The 22,662-nt window shown below is 42.4% G+C and overlaps 2 protein-coding genes and 1 pseudogene across 5 annotated transcripts in view; 1 reads left to right on the forward strand and 2 right to left on the reverse strand.

Annotated features, from left to right (window-relative positions):
- The window catches only part of LOC124005452 (dual specificity protein kinase CLK2-like), a 63,602-nt gene that overhangs the window by 5,456 nt on the left and 35,484 nt on the right, over positions 1 to 22,662 (reverse strand). The gene's annotated exons all lie outside the window — the stretch shown is intronic.
- Positions 5,270 to 12,649, forward strand: LOC124005453 (annotated as a pseudogene).
- LOC124005454 (mannose-specific lectin-like) lies at positions 12,767 to 21,981 on the reverse strand. Of its 4 annotated transcripts, none has more exons than XM_046314736.1 (4): positions 21,931 to 21,981; positions 20,821 to 20,901; positions 20,420 to 20,513; positions 12,767 to 13,244 (listed from the first exon to the last, which is right to left on the reverse strand). In XM_046314736.1, exons 3-4 carry the CDS (start codon positions 20,507 to 20,509, stop codon positions 12,999 to 13,001), a joined length of 336 nt encoding a protein of 111 aa, XP_046170692.1. In that variant the 5' UTR covers positions 20,510 to 20,513; positions 20,821 to 20,901; positions 21,931 to 21,981; the 3' UTR covers positions 12,767 to 12,998. The 4 variants fall into 4 exon arrangements, with proteins under 4 accessions (XP_046170692.1, XP_046170690.1, XP_046170689.1 ...); XM_046314734.1 differs by having other exon boundaries at positions 21,699 to 21,949; XM_046314733.1 differs by having other exon boundaries at positions 21,327 to 21,949.

Genomic DNA, 22,662 nt, shown 5'->3' on the forward strand with positions numbered 1-22,662 from the left:
CAAAGGAGATTGAATGACAAGTGGACTACACGCCTCGAATGTTCAGAAAGTTAAGCTACGTAGCAAGAATCTTATTGACTAAAATGATTAAAATGATACAGTACTGCTGAAGTAGGCCAGCTGGCAGTGGGGGTTGTTGACACTACACTAATCAAGTCATTCCGTTGAGTGTAATAGTTTCTGCAGTGTTGTTATTCGGGGCTAGCAGGCTAGCTAGCAGTGTTGTTTACGTTACGCTATGCTAAAAGAACGACAATAGATGGCTAGCGAACCTAGAAAATCGCTCTAGACTACACAATTATCTTTGATACAAAGACGGGCTATGTAGCTAGCTAAGTAGCTAGCTACGATCAAACAAATCAAACCGTTGTACTGTAATGAAATGAAGTGAAAATGTGATACAACCTGTGAATGCGATCGGGTAGTTGAGTTCTATACAGAAGACGTTGGCTAGCGTTGGCTAGCTGTTGGCTAGCTAGCAGAGTCACCTACGTTAAGGACGACAAATAGCTGGCTAGCTAACCTCGGTAAATTAAGATAATCACTCTAAGACTACACACTCTAAACCTAAACAACACAATTATCTTGGATACGATGATACGATGATATGAAGACAGCAAAGACAGCTATGTAGGTAGCTAACACTAAACTAATCAAGTCGTTCAGTTGAGTGTAAAAGTTTCTCAGTGCAGCTAATCAGTGGACGTTAGCTAGCTGGCTAGTGAAGACTACGTTAGACGACGGCGAAAATACGATAATTACGCAATTATCTTTGATACAAAGACGGCTATGTAGCTAGCTGAGAAGAAATTGCTAAGATAAGACAAATCAAACCGTTGTGATATAATGAAATATAATGAAAAAGTTATACTACCCGTTGGAGCGACGTGCAGATGTGTCTTTAACACATTTGAAAACAGTTTAGACGTGAAGTTGGATCCCTGATCAGTTTGGATTACTTTAGGGAGTCCAAACGTAGAGAAGAACTTCACCAGTGCCTTCACCACAGTCTTAGCCGTTATAGTACGGAGAGGAATAGCCTCTGGGTATTGAGTAGCACTGCACATTATTGTTAGTAGGAACTGGTTACCTGACCTGGTTTTCGGCAATGGAACTACACAATCAATTATCACTCTTTCAAACGGTTCCCCCACCACAGCAATCGGGCAGAGTGGCGCTCGTGGAACTGTTTGATTCACTTTCCCAGTGAGTTGACATATGTGACATGTTTTACAAAATTGGACCACGTCGGACTTCAAACCTGGCCAGAAGAAATGACGAAGGACCCGGTTATAAGCCTTTGTGATCCCCAAGTGTCCAGACCATGTCTCTATCCCCTGTAATATGACATGCGAGCCACAATAGGTTTCAGGAGACCAGGGTAAAGCATCAGTAACGATTACTGACTGCGCCGCCCCGGTGTCTCGTAGGATTTGGATAGGTTTTTGATCAGCTTGTTCTCCTGTTAAGGAAACACAACCGGCAGAGATAAACGGAACATAGACAGGATCCGGTTTCTCAAATGCTGAATCAATAACTGGATCCAATGGACGAGCCAAAGACTTGACTAAACCCAAACTTTTCATTTTTGGGGACGGTGACAGGGACTGTTTCGGTTTATTTTTCAAAACTGGGCAGTCCGCAATCACATGACCCTTTTGGTGACAGTAAAAACATTCACGGATTTCATGAAAAGGCTTAGGGTCGTCAGGGGTAAAGCGACCTGAACGAGGAACTGATGACGTAATCGCCCGGCCTTCAAAACGTGGTGCATCAAAGACAGTTTTGTGTGTCAAAGCGTACTCATCTGCCAACACTGCTGCTTGGGCCAATGTCGTCACTTTCTGTTCATTTAAATGAACTACAATTCTATCTGGGAGGTTGCTTTTAAAATCCTCCAACAGTACCAACTCCCAAATATCAGCAAAGGTGTTAGCTTTGCTTGGCTGAACACTCAGCGACTAAACAGAGACTCTTTGTCCCTAGCAAATTCAACAAATGTACGGTGAGATGTTTTGTGGTTCCTGAAGCGCTGTCTATAAGCTTCAGGCACCAACTCATAAGCCCGCAACACTGTAGTTTTAACTGTATTGTAGTGTAAACAGTCTTCCAGGAAGAGAGCAGCTACTACTTCCTGGGCTTTCCCAGACAATTTACATTGTAACAGGAGTGGGCCAAACCTCGAGTGGCCAATGCAGCGCAGCAGCCACACGCTCAAACGCAGAGAAATAAGAATCAACTTCCGACTCTCGGAATGGAGGGACTAAAGCTATGTTTTACTCACATCGAAGTGGGCTTGATGATGAGCAGCTTGTGGAGTCGCACTGGAGCCAGCTTCTAGCTCCAATTGTCGGATCCTCACCCTCATTGTCAGCTTCTATTTTCCTAATTTCAAATTCAAAATTCATCTGTCTCTCTTTATCTTTTGCTCCATTTCTAACCGAGCCAGCCTCACCTTCAGCCTAGCAGTCCCATCTGAACGACCCGAAGCAGAAGATAAAGGATCGAATCGGGGCAATGCAAAAGGGCACGAGGAACCCCTTCATCCGCCCTGTCCTCCGACTCTGGCATCAGAAGGTCTACCCGTCTCCTCTCCTTGCAATGAGAGAATCCGTTCTCTCACTAAACCCTCCCTTACTAGCACCAAAAGCTCAGCCTTTAGGACTTTCTCAGGGACAACAAATCCATAATGGTCAGCTATAGCTATAAGGTCTACTTTACGAAACCTACCCAAACAATCAATAGAGGGCGCTTCAAAATCTTGGAGATGGCTGTTGCAGCCATCTTATACAATGCAGTCTCCTGAACACACTAACCCAAACAAGTCATCCAGACTCACAACCTACCATCACACCTCAATCACTAACCAGAGAGCTCAGAGCACCAGGGCCCAGTGGGTTTAATGGAGCCCCATTATGTTACGCACACCTCTATGAAGAGGGAACGCAACACCCTGCTACAACTAAACTCTCCGTGAAGTGAAAAAGGTATGGACTGTAGGTGCGAGTAAGGATGACAACAGACAGAATGTGGTACCGTTTACAAGGACTTTATTCCTTTACACGGTAATATGGGGAAAAGGGGCTGGACGGGACCAAAGCAAAGAAAGTAAATCTCAAAGCCCCCTCTCCTATCTTAGCTGCCTACCCACTACTTACCTAATTTAGCACCACCTGGTGCCCTAAAAACAAAATACAGGGGTGGTCCGCCCAGGTCTTACCTAGTGTGCCTAGACAGCGAATATGCTACTGGTATTTGTATGCCCGGAAGGGCCTCTTGCCTAAGCACTCCCTAGGTGCCTTCCCCTTCTCCCCTGGTCACAAATGAAACCGAATATTAAACAATTTCAAGAAACTAAGAAACAAAGGACATCAAATAAGCTCTATCTGAGCAACAAACTCACAAAACATACCAACTTCCCAGCATAAACTCCCAGCAAAATCAACCTCTATCAAAATCTCTCTGCAATGACCTCCCAGAAAATCTCTAGAAAATCTCTAGCAAATCTCTCTAGCAAAATCTCTGCAATGACCTCCCAGCAAATCTCTCTAGCAAAATCTCTGCAATGACCCTCCAGCAAATATCTCTCTCCTGAACAGAACACTGGCTTTTATATAGCTTCAGACAAATACACAAACTACAACACAAACTGGGGAACGTAACAGGAGGTGATATGGTTCTTGACTAGTCTCTCAAAGTACTTAGTTTAGTTCAGTTACATTAGCTTTCTTGGGAACAGGGACAATGGTGGCCCTCTTGAAGCATGTGGTAACAGCAGACTGGGATAAGGATTGATTGAATATGTCCGTAAACACACCAGCCAACTGGTCTGCGCATGCTCTGAGGACGTGGCTGGGGATCGCCTGGTCCTGCAGCCTTGCGAGGGTTAACACGTTTTAATGTTTAACTCATATCGGCTGCAGTGAAGGAGAGTCCGCAAGTTTTGGTTGCGGGCCGTGTCAGTAGCACTGTATTGTCTCAAAGCGGGCAAAAGTTATTTAGTCTGTCTGGGAACAAGACATCCTGGTCTGCGATGGGGCTGGTTTTCTTTGTAATCCGTGATTGACAGTAGACCCTGCTACATACCTCTAGTGTCTGAGCCGTTGAATTGCGACTCTACTTCGACTCTATACTGGCGCTTAGCTTGTTTGAGTGCCTTGTGGAGGAATAGCTACAATGTTTGTATTCGGTCATGTTTCCCGGTCACCTTTACCCTGGTTAAAAGCAGTGGTTTGCGCTTTCAGTTTCACGCGAATGCTGCTATCAATCCACGGTTTCTGGTTTGGGAATGTTTTAATCGTTGCTATGGGTAACGACATCGTCAATGCACTTTCTAATGAACTCGCTCACCGAATCAGCGTATTAAGCCAATGTTGTTGTTGGACAGAATACTGGAACAAATCTCAATCCACGTGATCGAAGCAGTCTTGAAGCGTGAATCAGATTGGTCGGACCAGCGTTGAACAGACCTGAGCGCGGGAGCTTCTTGTTTTAGTTTCTGTCTGTAGGCAGGGAGCAACCAAATGGAGTCGTGGTCAGCTTTTCTGAAGGTCGGGGGAGGGCCTTATATGCGTCGCGAAGTTAGAATAACAATAATCCAGGGTTTTACCATCCCTGGTTGCGCAATCGATATGCTGATACAATTTAGGAGTCTTTTCAGATTAGCCTTGTTAAAATCCCCAGCCACAATGAATGCAGCCTCAGGATATGTGGTTTCCAGTTTGCATAGAGTCAAATAAAGTTTGTTCAGGGCCATCGATGTGTCTGCTTGGGGGGAATATATACGGCTGTGATTATAATCGAAGATAATTCCTTTGGTAGGTAAATGCGGTCGACATTTGATTGTGAGGAATTCTAAGTCAGGTGAACAGAAGGACTTGAGTTCCTGTATGTTGTTATGATCACACCACGTCTCGTTAACCATACGTCATACCCCCGCCCCTCTTCTTACCGGAAAGATGCTTGTTTCTATCGGTGCATTGCATGAAGAAACCAGCTAGGTGCACCGACTCCGTTAGCGTCTCTCTCGAGTGAGCCATGTTTCCGTGAAGCAAAGAACATTAGTCTCTGATGTCCTCTGGAATGCTACCCTTGCTTGGATTTCATCAACCTTGTTGTCAAGAGACTGGACATTGGCGAGTAGTATGCTAGGGTGTGGTGTGCGATGTGCCCGTCTCCCGGAGCCTGACCAGAATACCGCCTCGTTTGCCCTCTTACGACGTCGTTGTTTTGGGTCGCCGGCTGGCATCCAATCCGTTGTCCTGGGTGGAAGGCAGAACACAGGATACGCTTCGGGAAAGTCATATTCCTGGTTGTAATGATGGTGAGTTGCTCTTATATTTAGTAGTTCCTCCCGACTGTATGTAATAAAACATAAGATTACCTGGGGTACCAATGTAAGAAATAACACGTAAAAATAAAAATACTGCACAGTTTCCTAGGAACGCGAAGCAAGGCAGCCATGTCTGTCGGCGCCGGTAAAGCACCGCCTTATCTCAGCTCACTGGTCACCATAGCAGCACCCACCCATAGCACACGCTTCAGCAGGTATATCTCACTGGTCATCCACAAACTTAATTCCTCCTTTGGCCGCCTTTCCTTACAGTTCTCTGCTGCCAATGACTGGAATGAACTGCAAAAATCACTGAAGCTGGAGACCCATATCTCCCTCACTAACTTTCAGCACCAGCTATCAGAGCAGATCAATGCACCTGTATATAGCCCATCTGTAAATGGCCCATCCAACTACCTCATCCCCCATACTGTTATTTATTTTGCTCCTTTGCACCCCAGTATCTCTACTTGCACACTCATTTTCTGCACATGTATTACTCCAGTGTTTAATTGCTATATTGTAATTATTTCTCCACTATGGCCTATTTATTGCCTTACTTCCCTTATCCTACCTCATTTGCACACACTGTATATATACTTTTTTCTATTGTATTATTGATTGCATGTTTGTTTATTCCATGTGTAACTCTGTTGTTTGTGTCTCACTTCTTGGCTTTATCCTGGCCAGGTCACAGTTGAAAATGAGAACTTCTTCTCAACTAGCTTTAACTGGTTAAATAAAAATATACAGCAGTGGAGGCCGCTGAGGGGAGACGGTTCATAATAATGACTGGAAAGGAGCTAATGGAATGGCATTAAACACAAGGAAACCATGTTTTATTTATTTGATACCATTCCACTATTCCGCTCCAGCCATTACCATGAGCCTGTCCTCCCCAATCGAGGTGCCACCATCCTCCTGTGGTGTACAGTATGTGTATATTTTGCATTTCATAAATTATTTTGATGCGATATAAAAGTAAAGGGCTTTATTTTCTAGTATCGCATTTGAGAATCGATTAGCGCTTAGAGGTTTTGGCTGCCAGAGCCAGTCTACCTCTGAAAATAACAGAAGGTCCTTGGACCATAAGAGTAACGGGGAGGTTAGGCTCTTTAAGAGGACATCTTGAGCTAGTGCTAGCTATGAATATTTATTAACATTTAAGATTCATTGGGATGTCAGTTTCCATGTGATCAATGCATTTTGAAAAGTCAGCGCTACATATACAGTACATGTCTTTCTGGAGATGTCTTTCTGGTACTAGGAAAAATGTGTTTTGTGCTTCACCACTGTACTGTAGTTCATTCTAACGGTCCTAAATTCTAGAACACTGCTGTGCTTAGGCGTACATGTTTTGGACTATGATAGACGCTCTACACCTGCCTCTTACCTGTGGAATGTGATGATGTCATGGACAGGTAGCGCAGGTGCGGCCGCTCCATGGCAGTGGGTGTGGCCAGCAGCAGGAGGTGGTTGGCATGGAGTTGAGACCGGAGACATTCTCCATCTTCAGAACACAGGAGAAGTACCCAGTAGGTGGAATAATCAACTACACTTTATTCTGTAGCATGTGGTAATAAGTGTGGAGGGTACTGATGTTTCATCTCTCTGTCCCCAGGCCTGTCAGTCAGAACAGCACCTAGGGCAGTACTACACTGTTCCCCCCTCCCACTTCCACACTGTCTTCCCCATGGCCTGCCTCTACGATACCAACAAAAGGTTGTGTGTGTGTTTATAACAGTATGACTGACTGTCTGTACCCGTGTCCAGGTGAAGACTTTTAACGAGGGCTGTGTGATGGTGAAGCAGCCTGCTCTGGAGCTGATATCTCACCTGAAGAGAGCTGACTACAGCAAGCCCACCCTGCGCTACCTACTCTGTATCCTACCCTACCAGTTACATCTGATCACACCTCAGTGTACCTTTACACATTTAATATATAGTCGTGGCCAAAACATTTGAGAATGACACAGATATTAATTTCCACAAAGTTTGCTGCTTCAGTGTCTTTAGATATTTTTGTCAGATGTTACTATGGAATACTGAAGTATAATTACAAGCATTTCATAAGTGTCAAAGGCTTTTATTGCCAATTACCAGAAGTTGATGCAAAGAGTCAATATTTGCAATGTTGACCCTTCTTTTTCAAGGCCTCTGCAATCTGCCTGGCTTGCTGTCAATTAACTTCTGGCCACATCCTGACTGATGGCAGCCCATTCTTGCATAATCAATGCTTGGAGTTTGTCGGAATTTGTGGGGTTTTGTTTGTCCACCTGCCTCTTGAGGATTGACCACAAGTTCTCAATGGGATTAAGGTCTGGGGAGTTTCCTAGCAATGGACCCAAAATATCAATGGTTTGTTCCCCGAGCCACTTAGTTATCACTTTTGCATTGTTCTTCACCAAACAGTTCCTGGATGGTTGTGATAAGTTGCTCTCTGACGATGTGTTGGTACCATTCTTTATTCATGGCTGTGTTCTTTGGCAAAATTGTGAGTGAGCCCACTCCTTGGCTGAGAAGCAACCCCACACATGAATGGTCTCAGGATACTTTACGGTTGGCATGACACAGGACTGATGGTAGTGCTCACCTTGTCTTCTCCGGACAAGCTTTTTTTCCCGGATGTTCCAAACAATCGGAAAGGGGATTCATCAGAGAAAATGACTTTACCCCAGTCCTCAGCAGTCCAATCCCTGTACCTTTGCAGAATATCAGTCTGTCCATTATGTTTTTCCTGAAGAGAAGTGGCTTCATTGCTGCCCTTCTTGACACCAGGCTATCCTCCAAAGTCTTCGCCTCACTGTGCGCGCAGATGCACACACACCTGCCTGCTGCCATTCCTGAGCAAGCTCTGTACTGGTGGTGCCCCGATACCGCAGCTGAATTAACTTTAGGAGTTGTTCCGGGTGCGTGCTGGACTTTCTTGTGTGCCCAGAAGCCTTCTTCACAACAATTGAACCGCTCTCCTTGAAGTTCTTGATGATCCGATAAATGGTTGATTTAGGTGCAATCTTACTGGCAGCAACATCCTTGCCTGTGAAGCCCTTTTTGTGCAAGCAATGATGACGGCACGTGTTGTCTTGCAGGTAAGCATGGTTGACAGAAGAAGAACAATGATTCCAAGCACCGCCCTCCTTTTGAAGCTTCCAGTCTGTTATTCGAACTCAATCAACATGACAGAGTGATCTCCAGCCTTGTCCTCGTCAACACTCACACCTGTGTTAACGAGAGAATCACTAACATGATGTCAGCTGGTCCTTTTGTGGCAGGGTTGAAATGCTGTGAAAATGTTTTCTGGGGGATTCAGTTCATTTGCATGGCAAAGAGGACTTTGCAATTAATTGCAGTTCATCTGATCACTCTTCATAACATTCTGGAGTATATGCAAATTGCCATCATACAAACTGAGGCAGCAAACTTTGTGGAAATGAATGTGTCATTCTCAAAACCTTTGGCCACTACTGTACACAGTCATCCCCGTACCTCTCTATGACCTGTGTTGTCTACCTGTATTGTGTTGAATTATGTTGGTGACCTTGACTGGTTGTGTAGATGGTGTGAAGGGCAGTGGGAAGACCATGTCTCTCTGTCATACTGTCACTACTGCTCCACACAGGGATGGCTGGTACTACACATACCAGATGGTAACACACACACACCCCGACATGGAATACACACAGACACACAAAATAATGATGATGATGATGATGATAATAATCTCCTCTCTATAGCCCACCTGTGGGTGAAGAACTGTAAGGAGCTGTTGCCCTCCTCCTACCACGCCTCCCGCTTTGACCAGCCAATACAGGCCTCCAACTGGCTACGCAACTTCAGAACCACCAATGAACACTTCCTCTCCAAGGTAGTCCCTCCTCCTCAGATAGATAGTGGGTGCCAGGTACATTGCCAGTCAAAAGTTTGGACACGCTGTAATCATCATGTTATTACATAGTTTTGATGTCTTCACTATTATTCTACAATGTGGAAAATGGTAAAATAAAGAAAGAATCCCTGGAATGAGTAGGTGTGTCCAAACCTTTGACTGGCACTGTATGTGTTGCCTGTAGGAACAAATCTAGGATCAGTTTACCATCCCTAATCCTAACATTAGAAGTAAAATACAGTGCCTTCAGAAACTATTCACACACCTAGACTTTTTCCACATTGTGTTGTTACAAAGCCAGATTAAATTTGATTTAATTGTTGTTTTTTGTCAACGATCTACACAAGTTCTCAAAGTGGAAGAAACATGTTATTTCTTTAATTCATGGAAAATTTTAAAAAGTAATATTTTGATTTGAGTTAATACATGTCAATCACATTTGGCAGCAATTACAGCTGTGAGTCTTTCTGGGTAAGTCTCAGAGCTTTGCATACCTGGATTCTACAATATTTGCCTATTATTCTATAAAAAATAATTGCCAAGCTCTGTGAAGTTGGTTGTTGATCATTGCTAGACAGCCATTTTTCTTTTATTTTTTTTAAACTAGGCCACTCAGGAACATTCAATGTCATCTTGGTAAGCAATTCCAGTGTATATTTGGCTTTGTTTGTTTCCCAGTGTCGGTTTATTTTTATCCTAAAAAAACTCCAGAGGCCTTGCCGATGACAAGTATACCCATAACATGATGCAGCCACCACCATTCTTGAAAATATGACATGATACTCAGTGATGTGTTTGTTGTGTTGGATTTACCCCAAACATAACACTTTGTATTCAGGAAAAAAAAAAAATAATTTCATACCACATTTTTTCAGTATTACTTTAGTGCCTTATTGCAAACAGGATGGCTGCCTTCTTTTCACTCTATCAATTATGTTAGTATTGTGAAATAACTACTGTGTTGATCCATCCTCCGTTATCTCCTATCACAGCCTTTAAACTCAAACCTTATTTAAATCACGATTCGCCTCATGGTGAAATCCCTGAGCGGATCCTGCCTCTCTGGAAACTACGTTAGGATTGCCGCCTGTATCGTTGTGGGTTTAATTTGACACTTTGGATGGTGCATCAATAATAGCTCCACCATACTCAAAGGGATATTCAATGTCTGTTTTATTTGTATATTTACCCAACTACCAATAGGTGCCCTTTGTGAACCATAGGAAAAGCTCCCTGGCCTTTGGTTGAATCTGTGCTTGAAATTCATTGTTTGACTTAGGAACCTTACTGATAATTGTGTGTGTGGGGTACCGAGATGGCATTTTAAATACTATTGCACACAGTTGTTAAGCATATTTTTACTCCTTGAGGCATCCTGTATTTGTGACTGTCTCCCCTTGTTGTTTTAGATCAAGTTGAGGCAGCGGTACGTGTGGACTAAGAGAGAGAGCACTGAGGAGGGACGGCCACTAGGGGTGCTGGTGGACATGGTGAGTCCAGTGTCAACGTGCCCTTTATTAAGGCGTCAGCATCCTTCAGTTTGACCGAACTTGGCTAGGCGAACCGAACGAGTGTGCTCGCATGCTCCCTTGAAAGACCTTCACTTGAAAAATTAGAAAGTGTTAATAGTGCTGTTTGTCCATGTTTAAGATGCCGTAGTCAGAATTAATCTAACATAACTTAATCTGTTATGACGTTTTGGCCAAGGAGATCTTAGTCATGCAATTTTATATTTAACTAAGATGTATTGTGCAGTATTTTTCAATTAAAAAATGTGCATGAAAACAAGTAATCTCTTGTTGAATGACAAAGACTTTATTGCAGAATCCCTACGAAGGGGTGTAGATTTCAGCTACCAACTTTGGCTTGCCTCCAGAAAACACAAACATCACAACGTAGTCATAATATATGCAAAAACTGTTCCGACCTGTTTTGGCTGGGAATCATGTGGACGCCTTGCGTCTGGGCTCCAGTTCTGAAACATAATTGGTTCAGTGCACTTCTCTTAAGAATCTCATATGTGGTATCATTGTTAAGCTGTGTTTTTCACCCCAGGGAGTGTCTCGTGTGAAGAGCAGCAGTGATGTGGTGGGGGCAGTTCTAAAGGAGCTGAGGCTACAGGCTGGGGGACAGAAGGGGGCTTCAGGCTGGCTGTGGCTGTTGGAGTCAACAGCCTCTGGGGAAGGACCACACTCAAGAAGGAAGACAAGAGCCCTGTACTAATACATTCATTCACCTCACTGTGGATCTATGAAAAAAAAAGATTTATATTGCTTCCATTTTTGCCTTTGAAATTTCTGTGTAAAGATTGCTTACTTGACTGACCTTTCTCTCCCCTGTCACTTTTCCCTTCTCTCTACTTTTTCTGTGTCTCTCCTCTCTGCCAGGTGGCTCCAGAGGAGTTGACATTGGTTCATAACTTGAGGAAGATGATCAACAATGACTGGGTGAGAACTGTATGGTGGTTATCCTCTAATAGACATTAGAAAATTAAATTACATGATTGTGATTTACACCTCTGTCCCTCTCTCTCCTCCATGTGGAGGGGTGGTCATCGCCACGCTGTCTGAGACAGGATCTCTCTACGCTCCAAGCTCTGCCTACCTGCCCCAGGAGCTGCTGGGAGAGGTCAGGGGTCATGATTACATCCTGGTTAATGTTATATGTCCAGTCCAAAAACTACCTCTAACCCTTGGTGTCTATTGATCTGGGCTAACAAGGGAATGATCTAGATGTTTTTGGACAAGACCCTTCTGATGTGTTTATATGCATCATCAGTCAAATAGAAACAGAAGTTCACCTATTAAAAACATCCTCATCCTCTGTGTTCCTCCTACAGGAGGGCTTTGACAGCATGGACCCTTTTGTTCCAGTACCAGTCTCTCTCTACAGTGAGAAGGAGTTTGAGAGCTGGTACCTCTACTACCTGGACCGCCACTGGCTACAACACCCACACAGTAAGAGATATTCACTTTCACCACTGTTTGTGATGGTTTAGATTATGACATGAACTGATTGAGAGATTTCTCTATAAAGGTCAGACAGAGGAAGGGAAGAAAGAACTCATCTTCCTCAGCAACAGAAACCCTTCTGTACTGGAGAGACTGTGCCTTCCTGTAACATCACACATGGGCCCACACACCCATAGAGATAGGACTCATCTTTATATCTGTGACAGCATGGGCAGCGCCATTGAGGCTACAACCCATAGGAATCCCCACTCAGTTGACTACTTTGACCACTTTAAAATGGCGGAAGCCCTCTGGTGCTGCCCATGCGACATCAAGGCCACGAGCATTCTCTATGGGACAAATGCCAATACAGACTCATACATGGATTATAACGTTGCAGTTGTGTATGTGTCCCTCCATAAATTATTCTGTTGTGATGCATGATAGTGTCTTTCATAATAAAAATATACATGAAAAACAGTCAGATCTCATGTTCTTTTATATGAGCCAATACAGACATTTTCTTCATGAAAAGTTAGTGATGTTTGTCTTTTGAATATAGAGAGTACCTGACACAATGCACAGAATTACAACTACTTTAAGTCAATACATTTTTATTTGACCAAATCAAAGGGTTAGAGCCTCAAGCCTTTTGAATACAGCTTAGTGGTAGATGTAGACAGGTATGGTCAAGTGAAGATGTTACTCTGCCTCATTATTAGTGTCCTCACGAGAGCACCAGACCATATTTCTGGGACTGTAGAGCATCAGGGCACCTTCGTCAGGGAGGGTGAGGTGACCTCTTTGTGCATTGTTGGGCCGGTCGATGTTACGATGTCCAGATCACCACTAGGTCTCTGTAGAGCTCCAGGGTACCTTTGTCAGTGAGGGTGAGGTGGCCTCTTTGTGTATTGTTGCAACGGCCAGTGTTACTTGACCAAATGGGATGGTCCTGTGTAGTGTAGATGACCAGGTTGCCATCCTGTTGGAGGATGAGCCTCTGAGCATCTTTGTTCACAGTGTTTGATGCCCAGACAACCCGACCCCAACCGTAGAGCACAAAGTTGCCATCGGTCTGCAAAGAGAAAATGTATTTGCATATAAACATGTTAGACAAAGATGACCTCTGTACTGCTGTGCATTCCTTTCATCCACTTTTAAATGATTACTTAAACGTTTAGGATGAAAAAGTGTTCGTTTACTAAATAAAAATATTAAGGGTGTGCATCTATTCCATTCGATACGCATCTAGATGGTCTGCGATATGATACAGGAATTATACGTTTTCATTTGAAACAATTCGATGTGGTTTGATTAGAGAATGGTTTGATGCGATGTAAATCGATGCACTAAGATTAGTTTAATTTCCCATTCTAAATAAAAATCTGCAATTCGTAACATATCAATCGGAATGTATAATGGACATCCACAAATGAATACACACATTAGGAAACGTAACATATCAATGGTGACCCGTCATTGAGGGCAGAGCCTTTTTTGTATGTTTTTGGGCATTAATACGTGTCACATATCAGTTTGCAAACAATGTAAAAAAGTTAATAAATCCGCAAACAAACATGGTCTCTTTTTTGCTTTCTTGAGTAAGGCAGCTTCAAAATGCAGGTGTTTCAGCATAGCTCATTGCTTTCTGTGGTGGTGGGACAGCCATTGGAAAATACAGAGCTTAGGGGTTGGTAATGTATTCTAGATGTGCAGTGATTGGCTCAATGTTCTGTCACTCAAGGTCGTTAGCCACAGAAATTGTTAAATCACATTATATCTACCGTAGATTTGATTGGACTGATCATGTCAACATATCATATTTTCAACATTTTAGCTAGCAAGTAGACAAGCAGTCATCTTCATGAATCACGTTGACAGTCTGCTGGCAAATCCTATTCAATCCTTGTCATATGAAGAGAAATTATAGATAAAATGTATTGCTGCTCATCGACTATAAACATTACACAAGTTGAATTGCAAATTCAACAATGAGTGGTTTGGAAAGAATCAGTGGCTAACTGCAAGCATTGCAAAGCAATCACTAGCCTGCTATTCAGTGGAGAGGGTGTTTGGTCCAAGTCTGGGTTTAAGGGTCTCTATTCCAAGCTTAAAAGGATAAACATTCAACACCATGGGCCAGAAAAGTTTAAATACATTTGGCCATGCTGTCAATCCAGCATGCATTCTGCCACATTCAAAACAACTGGAAACTTGGAAATCTCAGACTTTAATGAGTTCAAGACAACAGGGAACTCTGGAAAAAAACAAGCTCAGACTGGGAAAATACATTTTTGAACGGTCATTCAACTCGGAATTCAAAGTTGTGAACCTTGGCCTCTTTCTAGAGCTCCGACCTGAAGATCACTGACGTCATGATTCAACCTTGTTCTCCCCCCCCCCCGAGTTCCCAATTGTCTTGAAAGCACCATAAATCCAGGAAATGCCAGACTGATGAAAAATTTGCCCACAAGGCCCGCCTCGCCACCTTCCTGTTCAAGTGAGCACGGCACAACAAGGGGAGTCCAAAAATGTCTTGTTTGCAGCTGCATAAATGATGTAATATGACAGGGAGATATGTATACTGTAGCTAAGAAAGTACTACTACGTGTATTTTGTGTAGTAAGCTGTTAGTTGCCCATGTGCCTCACCCTAATAATTTGGTCCCTTCCCCCCTACTGTTCTGACTTGGTGGTGCCCATGTAGCCTATTTTAGAGTAATGTAATCATTGAATATTGTAAGAGCTTTCATTGTCTGCTTATATGCCCCCTTTATCCTATGGTACTGACTTGGTGTACAGGGAGAATGCTGTAAGAACGGACCATGTTCTGAATTCTGTCGCTGTACATTTCAAAAGTGCTTAACAAAGCTATATTGACTGCGTCAGCTCATTAATGTTGTACTCGAAATTACAGATTGCCTCTTATCTGCTCGTTGTCCCCTTATGCCATAGTTTGTACAACTCAATTATCAGTAGAAACCACATTTGTTTAAGCAAGTCAGCCATATCAGCTATGTTTTTTAAAGGGCAGTAAATGAGGATGAATTAACCGTGTCGCTGCCAGACAAGGCTCCGCTGATAGCCAGGTGTAGCAGTGATAATGATTTACGCAATTGTGCTGAAAAGAAAGCTCTGCTGTTGGGACAGCTTTATGCAGGCTCTAACAGTTTGTGGGCACCATTTGTCACCATTATAGTGCAATTCGTGTATTGCTTAGTGTTGTATTGGCATTGCTGTCATGCATCTAAAACATTTTATTTGTTCACCCACCAAGATTTACATGCTAAAAATCACCACTGCATATCCATAATAAATGCAGTGTCTTGGATTTACTTACAGAATAATATGAAATGCTCTGAGACCACAATGAGTGGAGTGGTAGATGCCTAGTCTCTATTATTGCTCAGCTCAGGTGCCTATATAAACATACATCATTTACACGCACGCACACACACACAGAACCCAGGTCCTGCGTGTCCCCAGGCACTCATTTGTTGACTTAAAAAGCCTTGGTTTCATGCATGTTATCAGAAGCCGCCTCCCTGCATTTGTTTTACTCACTGCTTTAGCACAGTCCACCAACCCTGATGTCCTTGTCGTGTCTGAATTCTGAGATTTCCATCCCAAACTACAACATTTTCCATCAAGATAGAACTGCCAAAGGGGGAAGAGTTGCAATCTACTGCAGAGATAGTTTGCAAAGTTCTGTCATACTTTCCAGGTCTTCGCCCAAACAGTTTGAGCTTCTAATTCTAAAAATGAATCCCTCCAGAATTAAGTCTCTCACTGTTGCCGCCTGTTATAGACCCCCCTCAACTCCCAGCTGTGCCCCTAATTCATTGATTGCCCCTCATCTTCAGAGTTCGTTCTGTTTGGTGACCTAAACTGGGATATGCTTAACATCCCGGCAGTCCTACAATCTAAGCTAGATGCCCTCAATATCACAAATTGTCAAGGAACCCACTAGGTACAACCCTAAATCCAAAAACATGGGCACCCTCATAGACATTATCCTGACCAACTTGCCCTCCAAATACACCTCTGCTGTTTTCAATCAGGATCTCAGCTATCACTGCCTCGTTGCCTGTATCCGCCATGGGTCCAAAGTCAAATGACCACCCCTCATCACTGTCAAACGCTCCCGAAAACACTTCTACGAGCAGGCCTTTCTTATCGAGCTGGCCAAGGTATCCTGGAAGGATATTGACCTCATCCCGTCAGTCGAGGATGCCTGGTCGTTCTTTAAAAGTAATTTCCTCACCATCTTAAATAAGCATGCCCCTTTCAAAAAAGGTAGAACTCCAGACCTGACTGCCCTCGACCAGCACAAAAACATCCTGTGGCAGACTGAACTCGCATCGAATAGTCCCCGCAATATGCAACTGTTCAGGGAAAATCAGGAACCAATACATGCAGTCAGTAAGGAAAGCAAAGGCTAGCTTTTTCAAACAAAAACTACAAAATGTTTTGGGACACTGTAAAGTCCATGGAAAACGAGAGCACCTCCTCCCAGCTGCCCACTGCACTGAGGCTTGGTAACATGGTCACCACTGATAAATCCATGATAAATCCGAAATTTCAATAAGCTTCTCTACAGCTGGCCATGCTTTCTTCCTGACTTCCAGCTCCGCACCCCCCGCAGCTACTTGCCCGAGCCTCCCCAGCTTCTCCTTCACCCAAATCCAGATAACAGATGTTCTGAAAGAGCTGCTAAACCTGGACCCGTACAAATCAGCTGGGATCTGGACCCTTTTTCTAAAATGATCTGCCGCCATTGGTAATAGGGGTTGTAACAGTCTGTTCAACTGCTCTTTCGTATCATCCACGATCCCTAAATATTGGAAAGCTGCCGTGGTCCTCCCCCTCTTCAAAGGAGGTTACACCCTAGACCAAAACTGTTATAGACCTATATCCATCCTGCCCTGCCTGTTGTCCGGAACTCTGGCAGTCTCTATGGGGGTGCCACAAGGTTCAATTCTCAGGCCGACTCTTTTCTCTGTATATATCAACGATGTTGCGCTTGCTGCGGTGATTCCCTGATCCACCTCTACACAGACGAGACCATTCTGTATACATCTGGCCCTTCTTTGGACACTTAACTAACCTCCAAACAAGCTTCAATGCCATACAACACTCCTTCCGTGGCCTCCAACTGCTCTTAAACGCTAGTAAAACAAAATGCATGCTTTTCAAACGTTCGCTGCCCGCACCCACCCGCACAACTAGCATCACTACTCTGGACAGTTCTGACTTAGGAATTTGTAGTTGTCCACATTCTAGGTGTCTGGCTAGACTGTAAACTCTCCTTCCAGACTTATATCAAACATCTCCAATCTAAAATTAAATCTAGAATCAGCTTTATATTTCGCCAAACAAAGCCGCCTTCACTCACACCACCAAACTTACCCTCGTAAAACTGACTATCCAATACTCCTGTCAGACTGCATCCAGTTTGCTATCACAGTGCCATCCGTTTTGTTACCAAGGCCCCATATACCACCCACCACTGCAACCTGTATGCTCTCGTCGGCTGGCCCTCGCTACATATTCCTCGCCAGACCCAGGTCATCGATAAATCTATGCTAGGTAAAGCTCCGCCTTATCTCAGCTCACTGGTCACGATAACACCCACCCGTAGCACGGGCTCCAGCAGGTATATCTCACTGGTCATCCCCAAAGCCAGTGACTGGAATGAATTGCAAAATAAATAAATAATTTTAAAAAATTATAATAATTTCAAATTCGCTGAAGCTGGAGACTTATTTCCCTCACTAACTTTAAACTTCAGCTAACCTATCGCTGCAGCAGTACATAGTCCATCTGTAAATAGCCCACCCAATCTACCTACCTCATCCCCATATTGTTTTTATTTACTTTTGTGCTCTATTGCACACCGGTATCACTACTTGCACATCATCATCTGCTCATCTATCACTCGTGTTAATCTGTTAAATTGTAATTACTTCGCTACTATGGCCTATTTATTGCCTTAACTCCTCACGCCATTTGCATACACTGTATATAGACTTTTTTTCTATTGTGTTATTAACTATGCTTGTTTATTCCATGTGTAACTCTTTATCATGGCCAGGTCGCAGTTGTAAATGAGATAGTTCTAAACTAGCCTACCTGGTTAAATAAAGGTGAAATAAAATAAAATCTAGCTCATGATCTACATAAGCAGCAGATATGTATTTAGAATGGGAAATGAATGTGTTCATGCAACAGTGCATAGAATCATATCGCATCGAACTGAATCTCAATTCGTTCTCTAATCAAACCATATCGTTTCCTACTGAAACAGAATTTGTGTCTCATATCGGAGCCCATGTATCTAGTATACACTGATTGTTTAAAGAAAAACTACCAAAACTTTTTCTGATCGTGAACCTGGACAATAAAAATGAAATATATTTTAAGTCCATTCAGCAGGTAATTCGATGATAAAGCTATCTATTCCTGGTGCTTTTTCTCCACGCGAATGTTTTAAAATCATCTAATATTTATTTTTGGGTGGTCTCTGTTTTGAGTGATTTATTTTTCGTCTGCTGATAATTGCTTCAGGGTTGTTGAGTCCAAGGCTATAGGATTCGTCCACCTGTTTAATTCGGATTTATATCAATTTCCATAAAGCTTTTAAAATTGTAATTAATTGCGCTGTTTCTAATTAACATGAATGTGTATATTTTACAATTATAACTGGTTGTGCGTGTATTCGTTTTGTGAGATATTTACCAGGGTTATTAAGTAATATGCTTTATTTGAGTTTAACCTGTAGTTGTTGGCTCTCTTCAAAAGTAAAAGATCGTATTCCTGCGTAAATTCAGAAAATGTTATTTTCTTCTTTATCTTGTAAAGATTTATGGGCTTTCTAAGATTGTGATTTATTTATCTTGCATTTTAATTTCTAAATCAGATGTAACTTTTTGCAGAGTATGAGATTATCATTCCCCTACTGTTTTTAAAAATGGTATAACTAGACAAGTCAGAACACATTCTTATTTACAATGACGGCCTAGGAACAGTTGGTTAACTGCCTTGTTTGGGGGCAGAACGACAGATTCTTTCCTTGTCAGCTCAGGGATTCAATCTAGCAACCTTTCGGTTACTGGCCCAACGCTTTAACCACTGGGCTACTTGCCGCCCCAATGTACACCTTAAAGGGATACCAAATTATATCAGCGGTTGACTTTTCTCTGTCCTCTGTCTACATTTGTGATGGTAAATATTTTAATTTATGTATTTAATACATTTCGGATCCAGAAGATGCTCGCTGATGATTCTCCTACTACAGTTGCTGTGTAGGAGAAAAAAATCAAATAAAAAAAGTGTATTTTTCTGTTGGTGTAATTAATCAGAATGATCATTATCATTTTTTAAATTTAGTAATCATTTTTTTTATCCAGTAAATTGTTGAATACAATTTTGGAGAGAAAGAAATGTAGTCAATTCTTGAATAGCTTTTCTTACATAGAGAAAAAACAGATGCCTCGATCTTTAGTTTCTTGGCAATTTCTCACATGGAATAGCCTTCATTTCTCAGAATAATAATAGACTGACGAGTTTCAGAAGAAAGTTCTTTGTTGCTGGTCATTTTGAGCCTGTAATCGAACCTATTTCTGATCAATTTGATGTTGTTATTTTAATAGACAAGAAATGTACTTATCTTTCAAAAACAATGACATTTCTAAGTGGCCCCAAACTTTTTAAAGGTAGTGTGTATATATAAGAGAATAAAAATAATGTTTCAAGATTAAGGTTCAGCTGAAGGCACCAGAGTTAAATCTTCTCACTTTGCCAGTAACTTTTTCTGCTACCATTAATGTCAAGCCGTCTACACGTACAGTTTGATGCATACGTTTGATAAATCCAACATATGCAACATAATTTCCAATTGAACGCTGCGTTTGCCTTGCAGCATTGCGTTGCAGAGCCAGTTGCAGTGAGTTGTGTGGTGCATATGCTGGATTTATCGAATGCATCAAACTGTATGCTAGATGGCTTGACGTTAATGGTAGCAGAAGGTGAATGTTGAACTTTTGTTGTACACATATGCTTTAAACATTTAAATATATAATTAAAGTTTGACTACATAATTTATTACACAGCATTGATTTAATGACACTGTCTGATCACAGCTTGAATCGTTATATCCCTACAAAAAAACCTTCTAAGGTCAAAATAAGTTGCAGACCAGATATCTAATGTTAATATAATTGAAATGTACGTGTTTCACTAACTATTGTACCTGAAAGATAGCTTTAAATTGTCCATTGTTGGAGAGGAGGTAGTCCCCTTTCAGCAGAATCCTCTCGGTGCTCATGTAGTTCATACTCATGATTCTGAAAGAGAGAATTTATATTGTTTATTTGCTGCAGTTTATTATAGTAAACACCCACACAAACAGCAAGGAGCAAAACACATTTAGACAAAAAAAGGAAGAGAGAGAAAATGTGCCTAAACTAGCCCTTTTATAATGAGAATGGATCATTTCAGTTCTAAATGACAAATGTAAAAACCAACTAAATAATACACAAAATTAATAGAAATGCATCTCATTAAGACCTCATTTAACTGGCCATTCCCTGTACATAAATGAAAAAACACACGTGAAAATAGGAGTTACCTCAAATTCTTAAATGAACTTACAAGTATTTAGGAGCAGTAGATTGAAGAAGTGAATTGCAGGTTGCAGTTGTGCAGTGATGAAGCAGCTCTGGCCTTATATCCCTGCTCAGGTGAAAGGGGTGGAGTAATAAGGATGAGGAAATGGGTGGTGTCCACTGTACATTAAATTTGACCAAATGCGGCTGAAATGTACATGATAGTTACAATGACCAGTGGTGGAAAAAGTACCCAAATGTCATTTGAGAAAAAGGAAAGATACCATAAGAAAAAGTCACCCAGTAAAATTCTATTTGAGTAAAAAAACAAATAGATATATATATATTTGGTTTTAAATATACTTAAGTATCAAAAGTAAATGTAATTGCTAAAATATACTTAAATATCAAAAGTAAAAGTTGAATAATTTAATCATTTCAAATTCCTTATATTAAGCAGACCACACTGCACCATTTTCTATTTAAAAAAAATATATATATATTTACAGATAGCCAGGGGCACGCTCAAACACTAAGACTTAATTTACAAACAAAGCAAGGGAGTCCGCTCGATCAGAGGCAGTAGAAATGACCAGGATGATTGTTACGGAGTGTAATTGATAGGTAATCGACAAGACGGACTGTTTCCTGGACTCCGTGTGTAGGGATTTGTACAACGCTTGAACAAGGCTATTGAACTTGACATTGGTGTCTGTCTTCATTCTTCATTCCTTTATCCAACATATCGTACTGAAACATGGTATCAGAAGTGTCTTGAAAACCACACGTCTGTTATTTCTGTAGCTGAGTACAGTATTGGCGCGGTTACGTTCCATATGCGAACACACGCCGTTTCCTACTGCTAGTCACAACACGGATCAACTCGTTGTTAGCTGGCAAGCGAGCATCACTACCTAATGTTACCTCGATGGCTGAAGGCAAAGATATCTCCTATTCCATCGCTATGGCAGCGAACATTCCGCCACCAAATCCCATGGTTCTCACAGGGGTCTCGAATACTAATTGGTACAACTTCAGGGATGAATTCGAGGACTATGCGCTGGCAACCGGTCTACATCAACCCAACGAGGTCCAAGCGGCAAATGAGGAGTTTAATGGGCAGCGAATGCAGGCATTTCTACCGGCACAAACTCACCCTCACAGCACGACAACAGTGTGATGCAAAGGCTATATTGGATTGCATGGGAGAATTACTTCAAAACCACCAGGAACGTCATTTACGTTGAGGATACGCGCCGGCGTCTACTAAGAGAGAGACGCATTGCTTGCTCTTTAGGGTTTTAGGCTGGGTTTCTGTACAGCACTTTGATATATCAGCTGATGTAAGAAGGGCTATATGAATACATTTGATTTGGTGTAAATACTGTGAAAATACACACGCACGAGGCAAAGAGCCCTGCCCTGCCCTGCCTACATTAGTAACTGCCTTTGAAATGTGCTGCACTGCCGAAGTCAGTGACATGAGAATGAGAGCAATGGAAACGCCATGCACCGATGTTGATACTGTTCATGCTGTTGCCAGGCAGACATTCAGACGAAAGAAATCAAGGCAGAGTAATTCACCATGAACTGTGAAGACAGAGAACCCCAAAGCATGTATCTGGGTTGGCGCCTCCCCTTGGGTTGTGCCGTGGTGGAGATGTTTGTGGGCTAAACTCGGCCTTGTCTCAGGATGGTAAGTTGGTGGTTGAAGATATCCCTCTAGTGGTGTGGGGGCTGTGCTTTGGCAAAGTGGGTGGGGTTATATCCTGCCTGTTTGGCCCTGTCCGGGGGTATCATCGGATGGGGCCACAGTGTCTCCTGACCCCTCCTGTCTCAGCCTTCAGTATTTATGCAGCAGTAGTTTGTGTTGGGGGGCAAGTGTCAG

Source organism: Oncorhynchus gorbuscha, linkage group LG19, assembly GCF_021184085.1.
Source record: "Oncorhynchus gorbuscha isolate QuinsamMale2020 ecotype Even-year linkage group LG19, OgorEven_v1.0, whole genome shotgun sequence".
NCBI lineage: Eukaryota > Metazoa > Chordata > Actinopteri > Salmoniformes > Salmonidae > Oncorhynchus > Oncorhynchus gorbuscha.